Genomic DNA, 12,969 nt, shown 5'->3' with positions numbered 1-12,969 from the left:
ATGTCTGAGGATTCCTACTGTCTATATATATCTGTGCAAAGTTCTCACCAACTCAGGAAAAAATATGTGTTATTCATTCGAATAAAATAGGACTAAACAAAAATGTAATTTCTCTGAAATCGAAATATTTCATTATTATCTACGTATAATCTGTATTGAGATGGAATAATTTAATTTAATATAATACATTGAAAAACTGGATTATTAAATGGAGGAATGCATATGTATTTAATTTTGATTTTGTAATGACAAGACACTGGTTTTCTGTTTCAGAACGGCTGGCACGAAGAAGCTGACGATTTTCTTGGGTACGCAGTTCCCATTAAACACGTCCTTTTCCCAGAACAGTTGGTAAGCATGCTTTATTCAATAATAAATAATTTATTTTAATAGTTTTTAAAAATTGATAATCATTTTTGGACGTAGAAACTGTAACCATCAGAGAGGCCTTGCTTTGGTTATTACAAGAGGTTTACTTTTTGAATTTTAAGTTAAGCCAGTATCGCTAAGATCCATTATAGGTGGCAACATTTCGCTAAGATGACTCGCATTCCCGAGTTTACTTGGCGATTTTCAGAGTATGCCAAGACTGCCAACGCCGAATTGCCAATAGAAATGATAAAAGATGGAAATTGTTAAAAAGTTGAAGAAACTGACACAATGTTCAATTCATTCTATTATACTCATGCAAATTCTTGAGATTCTTCAGACGACCTGCACAATTTCCCTAGAAAGCATGTTAAAACCTGGGATACCATTACATCTGCAATTACAATCTCTTGGATTAAAGAATAATAGTTGCAATAGAGCAATGTTGCTGATCAGTTGACAAGTTGTTTACTGTACTATTGCTGATATTAAACTCGATTTCCCTAAATTTTTCTTTAAGAGAGATCTTAAAAAGAATTATCATTTCATTTGGTAAGATAGACTATCGGAAATGGTATATTATATTTACCAATCCATTCTCAAACCGTCTATTATTTAATACAACCAGCAAGAGTAATCTCCTCTCAACTTTCTCGTATATAAATGTATCACCATTTTTTTAGCTCCTTTTTAGATGCCAAATCAATGATCCCTGGTCTTGGCGAGGGCCAGCCTACTGACAAGAATTTGTACTATTTTTACTTGAATTATACAAATTGACAGAAGTGTACAATGACATATAATGAAATTTCTTTTGTACAATTGTTATGTTTCTATACGTCTTTCCGTTGCAGTCTGGAGAGTTGGTAGAAAATATAACGGAGTACCATTTCTTCAAATTCAAAGCGACTCCCCCACGTTTGATGGATTTCGACGTCAGCAACTGCATCGAGACTATCCAACATAAGGAATACGCCATCATACTTACTTGTGAGTACTTCCCAGCATTTTGAAATAGGACGGGTTCATGATAAATAATATTTTTCATGATAATAATATTTCTGATATGTGGATGGCAACGCATTAATAGATATGTGCGTAATAAGACAAAGGAAAATAATTTGAAAAAATAAAATAATAAAAGTAGAAAGCTTTATAAAACGTGTTTTTTAATACATTAAAGTGAAAAAATTAAAAATTTTACTATGAGAAATGTGGTTATCAAAATAAAATTTTAATAATGCGAGATCCTAATGTTAATTCTCTCTGTAAAGTGGAATTTAATTCATATTTATGTTACTTCATAATTTTTAATAAATATTGTAGATTTTTCTATCGTTTGGTATTCATTGCGTCTTAAATTCCTAATAGCAGATTTTTAAATGCGCCAAGTAATTATAATTTTTTTCTTTGATCTTTAGATATTTTATTAAAATTTATTTTCTATAATTTAGCTGTTAAATAAATGAGTCATTTTAAAAATTAAATATTTTATTACTTTCTTAAATTCATTTCACAATTCTTTATTATAATTATAATAAAATATTTCAATCACTATTTCTCACATTCAGTACCAGATAACATCTTTTATATTAAATCTAAATATAATAAAATTAAGTGAATGATAATTAAAGTCTAAAAATGTATTTCCATCAGAAATACAAATTTATTTAGAATTTAATAGCTCTAATACATCAAAATTTCATCTACACATGTACATGATAAAATTCAATTTAAATAAATATAAAAAAGAAAATGAGTCATGAGCCAACAATCACGAAGATTTCTGCATTTGCAAAAGTTTTGTAATAAAGTTTTTATAAGTATAATTCTCATTCCGTTCCTTCAGAAATATAGCATTTCAAAATTCTAGGACTAATTCTTGTGAAACCTTAATAAATGCAAAAACAGTCGTTATGTTAGCAAAGACACTAGCTAATTTTTCGGTTTCATATAAAAAATTTCAAATAAATTGTTGTTACTTTTCAATAAATCTCAGCATGGTTCTTGAAGACAGCACATTCATTAGACAAAGAACACACTTATTTATTAGAAAAGAATGCACGTATTCACAATTATGCAAACAGCATTATGTTCGCGGGAGGAATGGTGCCGGAACGAAGCGTCAGAAGCGTAATCACACAGATATTCCTACGCGAGAAAAATAGTCCGCTCGCTTCATCCCAACATAAATGAATTCGACGGAAATGTTTTGGCCGACTTTAAGGTAGCAGAATAAGCCTTCAAATAAATGAATTCGGCTCAAACCGTTTCGTAGGGAAAGGGATAATGTGATTTGGTAATCTTTTGTAAACCTTTAGTTTAGTGTTGACAAATTTTGACGTTGCATTAAATAAACTACCAACAAATGAATTCTTTTTAAATTGTCTCAGTTACGACATTTTAAAGGTTAGGGACATTTGGTAATATTTTAGTAGATCTTCGATTTGGTTCAGAAAAGTTTTTATGAATTTTGGGACCACTGGGAATGAAGGTATTTAGAAATCTTTTAGTAGGCTTTTGAAAACATTTTTTGGAAACATTTTGATAAATTTTGGGACTATTAGGAATGGAATCTCAAGGGCAGGGGCCAAATGGTTTGATTCCATTTTGACTTGTTTTTTGACTATTGGAGATAACATCATTTGCCAAACTTTCTATTTGGTTCAGATAAGTTTCGACTTCAGTTGGGACCTAAAGTGGATGACATCATTTAGTATTCTTTTGGTTGGATCTTTGGTTTAATTCGACAAAATTTTGATGTCGAAATTAAAATTTCTAAAAAATAAATTCGGTTCAAATTATCTCAAATGATGTTGGTTTATGCAGACAGGGGCACTTGGCAATCTCATGTGAATATGCAGTGTTCTCTAAATAATGGGTGAAGAAAGTTGGACAACTGATATTTGGTAAAGAAAGATTCTTTAATTGGTTGCAGCAGTCCCGGGATTGCTTCCGGAGTAATCTTCAATTTTTCAAATGATTTGATATGACATTATTTTGGCATAACATGGCCAGTTTTTCCTAGTTTGTTTTCGTTGCAAGTTTTGAGATTTGTGTTACAATTATTGAAATAGAAAGAAGTACTTGTTTACATATCAGGATTTTTTAAAATAAAGTCTATATGTAGAGAAGTATCTGCCAATGAAGAGATTGATTAATTGGATTCTATTCCAAAATTTATCAGTCCTGCAAGGAACAGTTATATATGCTAGTATAGTCACTCCATTTGATATGTTACTTCTGCAAGTCCACAGATTGATTTTCTCCGTTCTTAGGTTTTAACTTCTAGATTTTTATAGTAAAATTATTATCAAATAAATAAATAATAAACAACAATAATAAATAATAATAACAAATAAATAATAATCTAGTACATCATTATAGCTGTTTATTTTCATTATTTTCATTTTATTAATAAATTTAGCCTTACAACAATGAATTATTCTTTCAAATGCAGCTCTTGCCTATTTTCTATTATCAGCTTTCACAATAATATTGCTATTTTTTCAAATTGCAAATCGTATTAAAAATTCAAATGAGTTATGTTGCATCAATATTAATCTTTAAATGAAGTGTAAAATTGTTAATTAATTCTTCAGTTAGAAGCTGAAAAAAATTTTCTTCATAAAATTGTATGTGTTAAATTATTAACTCAAACGTTTTATTTTAATTTTCAGTGACCAATGATGAAAGAAATACCCTATATAAGTATAAATTTTTGTTCCAAGAGAGTGCTCAATATTACCTCACTGAAATAACTCAAGTTTTCACTCCTCTTCGAATCCAAAGAGTGCAGGTAAGAGATACCTATATGCGCTTGGGATCCTACAATTTATATCCTTAATAGAATTGTTTACTTCCTATCGAATTAGATGACCTCTTCTGGTTTGAAAAATGTGTTGCGCCGATTATAAAAAAACAATTGGGATTTTATGGATTACTCATGGGATTACTTGGGACTTTATGGATTGTGACGAATCATAATATCTATGAATGACATAATTTTAGCTTTTAAATTTAAATGTGTCTAAACTGATTCCACGAGTGGAACTCGTACATCACAGTTAATAGAATTAATTTCAATACAAATCGTAAATTTTATCTATCTCAATGATGCCAAGCCTTTATTTAGCATGGTACAGCCACACTTTTGAAGCAATATAAAGGCTATTAGGTCTGACAACGCTCTTTTAATCCTTGTGTTTAATATTCGAGAACGATAGTTGATATAATATCCACTTTTCAAAATTTCATTCCAAATTACTAACAGGACATTTGACCTTCGATGCCAGATCCAATGCACACAAAATCCATGCGCATGGCGATTTTTAATAGAATCGAGTTCCAAACCTGAAACAGTTTGATTCAATAGCCGATATCTTATAATCATGCCAAATGACATAAGGGTGTCAATGGCAATGATATAGAAAATATCACTTTATGATGTAGCAAGAATTTTGGTGCTACAGCTACTTATCAATAGTGTCTCAAAATTGTCTAAATATCATTTTGCATAAATTATTTTGTTACAACTTTTCTGATATAAATAGCATTTGGACTTGGAGCAAAAAAGATTATGATGATACGTGAAAAAAGTCTTCTAAGTTACGCGATATTGTAACTTCGCTTTTTTATTTGTCTTATAAACAACACATATATTAAACAGAATCCTTTTCTTTTAGTCTTCAACAACGGAAGAAAATCACGTGCTTAAATATTTGATGAAGCAATGAAAATGGTTTGAATTGCAGGGCAACAATGTAAATATTTTTGAAAATTAGGTAAAAGTATTAGGTTTGCCATATATATGCTATGAGTTGTAGTCATAGTTCAGACGATATGGTCTGTAGAGCGCCAAAACACTTTCACGTACTTACTTCTATATTATTAGCAATGATCGCATCTCTATCTTCAACCATCGAAAGAAAAGGCATAGAGACAGATCACAATGGTTAAATAAATTAAAAATAAATAATCAAAATATCCTTAAATTCAATGCCTAATAATATAAGCAATAGTACATCAATCCCAGACCATCGAAAGAAACGATCCAAAACAAATCAAAATATTAATAATGATCCTCAAAATCAAACTGAATCAAACTTTTATCTCTACATTTGAATCTTCCTCCTGATCTTACATTTGAATCAAGTTGAAATCCAACATTGTTTTTAAACTTTTTTTGAAAGTCTCTTGTACTGATACTTACACATTTTTAAGCCAATACGAATTTTAACTTTTAAGCTAACACAAATTTAAACCAGCACCTCCCAGACGCAAGTCCAAAATCTATTCTTTATCTTACCATATAAGTATTCAATTCTCTTCTTCAACTGTAATCGTAACAGAGTCTGGCATTTTCTAGCTGAGACAACTGTCTCTTGCGGATGTCCGGCCAACCCTAGCGTTCACTTTGGTGGGCAAGGCAACTCTGAGGACCAATACCCCTATAGGGCAACCCGGAGCCTCTCTCAAAGATGCTACAGACAATCTTCGAAAATTCATCGATAGGAACCAGTTCTCCCTCAAATTCGTACCTCCCAAACAAGGCAGAGAAGATGAGCCAGTAAGTAATTATTCAATTTTTCAAACTCTATTATTATAGAATTATATTATTTTGTTATCAATAAAAATTTTTAAAAATGCCTAAAAGTAAATTTTTAAAATTAAATAATTCAGATTTGGCCTATCTTTTGACCTTTTTGGTTTAACTTTTAATGGCGACACTTCTTTGAAGTCATATTTTAGCATTTATATTGCAATTAGTACAGATACTGTTCCAGTGAGTTATAGGAACCTCTCGAGGCAATAATCTGTCAAATCTCTTATCGCCTTCTATATAATATTGTTATTTTAGCTTCTTGTGATGAATAAGCTCATTGCTAGGGAGAGAAAACATTAGTTATTACCAACGAGAATTATAAAAGGTCATCATTGTTGCCTTTCAATGGCTTCAAATGGAGGATCTTGTTTTTTTATTGGAATCACCATCTTAAATTCTATTTATACAAATATAGACGTTGGCGGATAATTGTAGATCACATAATTTCAACAGTATAAATATCACGTGACTTCAAATATTAAAAGACCTGTAAAATTAGGCCATGTGATAGCAAAGATCAAAGACCTATGAAAGTAGATCATGTGACCTCAACAAAATCTGGCCCCACCAGCAAAATTTCATCATCCAGTAGAGCATTTGACGTCTGAGACAAACTGTTGCTCAGAAAAGGAAATCCAAAAAAAGAGAGAGACCAAAACTTGGATTGATTGCCTGAAAAAAAAATTGAAAAATATTAAGGTGACAAGTTAGAAAACCTCTGACAAGAACAGGACGGCGTGGAATGGAATTTTGAGGAAGATCAGGGCTTACCCGTGGCGCCAAGGAAGAAAGTTAAAATTGAAACAAATGAAAGTGCTACACTTATATAAGCTCAAGGTTCGAACGTAGCTTCGTACTGTCATTTGTGATGTATTTCTTTTATCATTTTGTAATAGTGTTACTGGATTTAGTTGTAAGTTTGAGGTGTTAATTAAGTGATGTGGACTCCAATACCATATTTTTCAGCAAACAAAATATATGTTTACCGACAATTTTCATTTTTATCTATCTAAAAGAATTTATAGAGTTGCAATGTGCCGAGAGGGATCAAATTGTCCATGTTTCAGTAAATTGACATATATTAAAGAGTTGAAAGCTACTTTAGTTTGGGAGATACATTTGAATTTCCATACCTCCAGCAATTTACCATTATGAAATCATTTTTCTTTGCAAGACTGTATAAATAAACATAAAAATTATTTACAAGCTAATCCAGAAATCAAGGTGCTGCATTTTTTTCTACGACATGCATTTGATTTCCATTATTGCAGAAATATACCGATATACAGGGTGTTTATAAAGTCCCGGACCCATTTTGATGTTTAATAACTCATAAAATAATAAAGATAGATTAAAATTAATAACATAAATGGTTAAATAGACTCAAAAAGTTTCATGACCCTTGTCAATGAGCTTCCACGTGTGCCCCCTTCGTCGCACGGAGAATATCAAGTCGATAGTCAGATTCACGCCAGGTAGCGACAAGCATGTCGGCATCCACAGAGCCATTTGCGCACATTATGGCGATTAGCAATGCCAGAAACATGAAAGGATGCTTCATCGGGGAACATTATGCTCTTCAGAAAATCAGCAGCATCTTCTGTCCTCCTTAGCATATCTGTTGCAAAGGCCATCCTCCTAGGCCTATCGTTCGGTTCCAAAACTTGAACAATTTGAACTTTGTATGCACGCTGTCTTAATTTTTTCTTAATAACCTTGTACACCGTCGAAATTGGCATATCCAATTCTGTTGCCGCTGATCTCACAGATATTCTAGGATTGTGTAAAAATGTCTCTCTGACACTCTCAACATCAAAATCACTTGTGCAAGGACGTCTGGAACGTTTCTTATCTTCGATACTTCCAATTTCTAGAAAATTCTTTTTCCACCGCAAGATGCTGTTTTTGGATGGAGGATCTTTTTGGTAAATTCTTCTGAAATTTCTCTGTGTTTGCACTATCGATTTCATTTCTATGAACCACCATAAAATCTGTGCTTTCTCTTGTGGTGTACGCATTCTCCTTAATATCCGCTCGAATAAAACATCACATACAAAAGTACTACATAGAACAAACACATCAAAAGTAAACATAACATTGCAATAGTTGCCAAAAACAAAAGAGAGAAAAATGCAATTAATAAGCAGATGATATTTAGAAAAGTACAGATATTTAGACTGGAAAATGAAATTATCTGAAAATAACCACACGTGCAGACGATATTTACAAAAGTAAAAATATTCAAACCTGAAAAGGAAAATATATGAGTTATTCTATCAATAAATGCCATAAGTTTGTTTATATCTTTATTATTTTACGAGTTATTAAACATCAAAATGGGTCCGGGACTTTATAAACACCCTGTATATTCTCTTTGCTATGGTAAAATATGCATAAGAAGAGACAATTTACTTTTAGGAAATTGTACAAGTTTTATCAAACTAAATAGAAAATTCATTATTTATTTGTTTCACACTTGAGTAGCTTCTTAATCGATGCAGTTCCAAGGAACTACATCATTGTCCAGGGAACACCACGTGGAGGTGGGCTGCATTCATCCTAAATATATTATACCATTCCATCTAAATATATTCCATTACTATGTAGGCCATTCTACTTAAATATGTAGAATAATATAAATTATTATTCTACATATTACCATCACCATTATTATTGAATTACAATGCCAACATAGTTACCTCAGAGATACTGGTACTCCCTATATTAAGGGGTATATCATTTCCTCATAGTTTATAGTTATGATTTCCATACTAATTCAGCTTACAGGTATTTCAGTTCCGTATGTATGCGACGGCCAATTCAATTTGAAACAAGTAGCTGATTTTATTTAATACATCTTAACTCTGGTACCAAAATTAAATTCCTCTTAATCTTTTCTTAGATCAGAAAGATAACACAGCTACATTCAGACTTACTGGTACATATATGCCATCTACTCATAGTTTAATTGTGATTGCCATCATAACTATATTAACAGATATTTCAGTTCTACAAATATTTAATAACCATTTAATGCTTGTTATAAACAATAGTGACAGCTTGACGCCGACGTTGAAATTTATTTTATGTTTCTTTACGCTGCTACAAAATTAAATTCCTCTTAATCGTTCGTTCTTGTATCAGAAAGCTGCTAACACAGCTACATCAGAATTACTGGTACACACATGCCCTTTACATAGTTTCATTGAGATTCTTAATCAGAAAGCTGCTAACACAGCTACATCAGAATTACTGGTACACACATACCCTTTACATAGTTTCATTGTGATTCTTAATCAGAAAGCTGCTAACACAGTTACATCATAATTACTGGTACACATATATGCCCCATATGTCCTCTACACATAGTTTCATTGTGATTCTTAGAAAGCTGTTAACACAGATACATCAGAATTATTGGTACACATATGGCATCTATTCATAATTTCATTGTGATTTCCGTCAGAATTTTGCTTAAAGATATTTCAGTTCTTAAAATATGTAATAACCAATAGTGAATTTCAGCATGACGCCGACGTTGAAATTTATTTTATGTTCCTTAACGCTGCTACAAAATTAAATTCCTCTTAATCGTTCTTATATCAGAAAACTGCTAACACAGCAACATCAGAATTACTGGTACACACATACCCTTTACATAATTTCATTGTGATTCTTAATCAGAAAGCTGCTAACACAGTTACATCATAATTACTGGTACACATATATGCCCCATATGTCCTCTACACATAGTTTCATTGTGATTCTTAGAAAGCTGTTAACACAGATACATCAGAATTATTGGTACACATATGGCATCTATTCATAATTTCATTGTGATTTCCGTCAGAATTTTGCTTAAAGATATTTCAGTTCTTAAAATATGTAATAACCAATAGTGAATTTCAGCATGACGCCGACGTTGAAATTTATTTTATGTTCCTAAACGCTGCTACAAAATTAAATTCCTCTTAATCGTTCTTATATCAGAAAACTGCTAACACAGCTACATCAGAATTACTGGTACACACATACCCTTTACATAGTTTCATTGTGATTCTTAATCAGAAAGCTGCTAACACAGTTACATCATAATTACTGGTACACATATATGCCCCATATGTCCTCTACACATAGTTTCATTGTGATTCTTAGAAAGCTGTTAACACAGCTACATCAGAATTATTGGTACACATATGGCATCTATTCATAATTTCATTGTGATTTCCGTCAGAATTTTGCTTAAAGATATTTCAGTTCTTAAAATATGTAATAACCAATAGTGAATTTCAGCATGACGCCGACGTTGAAATTTATTTTATGTTCCTTAACGCTGCTACAAAATTAAATTCCTCTTAATCGTTCTTATATCAGAAAACTGCTAACACAGCTACATCAGAATTACTGGTACACACATACCCTTTACATAGTTTCATTGTGATTCTTAATCAGAAAGCTGCTAACACAGTTACATCATAATTACTGGTACACATATATGCCCCATATGTCCTCTACACATAGTTTCATTGTGATTCTTAGAAAGCTGTTAACACAGATACATCAGAATTATTGGTACACATATGGCATCTATTCATAATTTCATTGTGATTTCCGTCAGAATTTTGCTTAAAGATATTTCAGTTCTTAAAATATGTAATAACCAATAGTGAATTTCAGCATGACGCCGACGTTGAAATTTATTTTATGTTCCTTAACGCTGCTACAAAATTAAATTCCTCTTAATCGTTCTTATATCAGAAAGCTGCTAACACAGCAACATCAGAATTACTGGTACACACATACCCTTTACATAATTTCATTGTGATTCTTAATCAGAAAGCTGCTAACACAGTTACATCATAATTACTGGTACACATATATGCCCCATATGTCCTCTACACATAGTTTCATTGTGATTCTTAGAAAGCTGTTAACACAGATACATCAGAATTATTGGTACACATATGGCATCTATTCATAATTTCATTGTGATTTCCGTCAGAATTTTGCTTAAAGATATTTCAGTTCTTAAAATATGTAATAACCAATAGTGAATTTCAGCATGACGCCGACGTTGAAATTTATTTTATGTTCCTTAACGCTGCTACAAAATTAAATTCCTCTTAATCGTTCTTATATCAGAAAACTGCTAACACAGCTACATCAGAATTACTGGTACACACATACCCTTTACATAGTTTCATTGTGATTCTTAATCAGAAAGCTGCTAACACAGTTACATCATAATTACTGGTACACATATATGCCCCATATGTCCTCTACACATAGTTTCATTGTGATTCTTAGAAAGCTGTTAACACAGCTACATCAGAATTATTGGTACACATATGGCATCTATTCATAATTTCATTGTGATTTCCGTCAGAATTTTGCTTAAAGATATTTCAGTTCTTAAAATATGTAATAACCAATAGTGAATTTCAGCATGACGCCGACGTTGAAATTTATTTTATGTTCCTTAACGCTGCTACAAAATTAAATTCCTCTTAATCGTTCTTATATCAGAAAACTGCTAACACAGCTACATCAGAATTACTGGTACACACATACCCTTTACATAGTTTCATTGTGATTCTTAATCAGAAAGCTGCTAACACAGTTACATCATAATTACTGGTACACATATATGCCCCATATGTCCTCTACACATAGTTTCATTGTGATTCTTAGAAAGCTGTTAACACAGATACATCAGAATTATTGGTACACATATGGCATCTATTCATAATTTCATTGTGATTTCCGTCAGAATTTTGCTTAAAGATATTTCAGTTCTTAAAATATGTAATAACCAATAGTGAATTTCAGCATGACGCCGACGTTGAAATTTATTTTATGTTCCTTAACGCTGCTACAAAATTAAATTCCTCTTAATCGTTCTTATATCAGAAAACTGCTAACACAGCTACATCAGAATTACTGGTACACACATACCCTTTACATAGTTTCATTGTGATTCTTAATCAGAAAGCTGCTAACACAGTTACATCATAATTACTGGTACACATATATGCCCCATATGTCCTCTACACATAGTTTCATTGTGATTCTTAGAAAGCTGTTAACACAGATACATCAGAATTATTGGTACACATATGGCATCTATTCATAATTTCATTGTGATTTCCGTCAGAATTTTGCTTAAAGATATTTCAGTTCTTAAAATATGTAATAACCAATAGTGAATTTCAGCATGACGCCGACGTTGAAATTTATTTTATGTTCCTAAACGCTGCTACAAAATTAAATTCCTCTTAATCGTTCTTATATCAGAAAACTGCTAACACAGCTACATCAGAATTACTGGTACACACATACCCTTTACATAGTTTCATTGTGATTCTTAATCAGAAAGCTGCTAACACAGTTACATCATAATTACTGGTACACATATATGCCCCATATGTCCTCTACACATAGTTTCATTGTGATTCTTAGAAAGCTGTTAACACAGCTACATCAGAATTATTGGTACACATATGGCATCTATTCATAATTTCATTGTGATTTCCGTCAGAATTTTGCTTAAAGATATTTCAGTTCTTAAAATATGTAATAACCAATAGTGAATTTCAGCATGACGCCGACGTTGAAATTTATTTTATGTTCCTTAACGCTGCTACAAAATTAAATTCCTCTTAATCGTTCTTATATCAGAAAACTGCTAACACAGCTACATCAGAATTACTGGTACACACATACCCTTTACATAGTTTCATTGTGATTCTTAATCAGAAAGCTGCTAACACAGTTACATCATAATTACTGGTACACATATATGCCCCATATGTCCTCTACACATAGTTTCATTGTGATTCTTAGAAAGCTGTTAACACAGATACATCAGAATTATTGGTACACATATGGCATCTATTCATAATTTCATTGTGATTTCCGTCAGAATTTTGCTTAAAGATATTTCAGTTCTTAAAATATGTAATAACCAATAGTGAATTTCAGCATGACGCCGACGT

General features: G+C 31.7%; 1 protein-coding gene across 1 annotated transcript in view; it reads left to right on the top strand.

The window, feature by feature from the left end:
- Window positions 1-12,969, top strand: part of LOC129976225 (uncharacterized) — a 95,039-nt gene that overhangs the window by 59,187 nt on the left and 22,883 nt on the right. The window contains exons 10-13 of the mRNA XM_056089684.1: window positions 274-351; window positions 1,224-1,359; window positions 4,050-4,168; window positions 5,738-5,938. Coding sequence (XP_055945659.1) covers window positions 274-351; window positions 1,224-1,359; window positions 4,050-4,168; window positions 5,738-5,938 — 534 coding nt within the window. The remainder of the gene's footprint in view (window positions 1-273; window positions 352-1,223; window positions 1,360-4,049; window positions 4,169-5,737; window positions 5,939-12,969) is intronic.

This window comes from Argiope bruennichi, chromosome 7, assembly GCF_947563725.1.
Source record: "Argiope bruennichi chromosome 7, qqArgBrue1.1, whole genome shotgun sequence".
Lineage (NCBI taxonomy): Eukaryota > Metazoa > Arthropoda > Arachnida > Araneae > Araneidae > Argiope > Argiope bruennichi.
The sequence above is the reverse complement of the archived record's forward strand: the minus strand, read 5'-3'. Positions and strand labels throughout refer to the sequence as shown.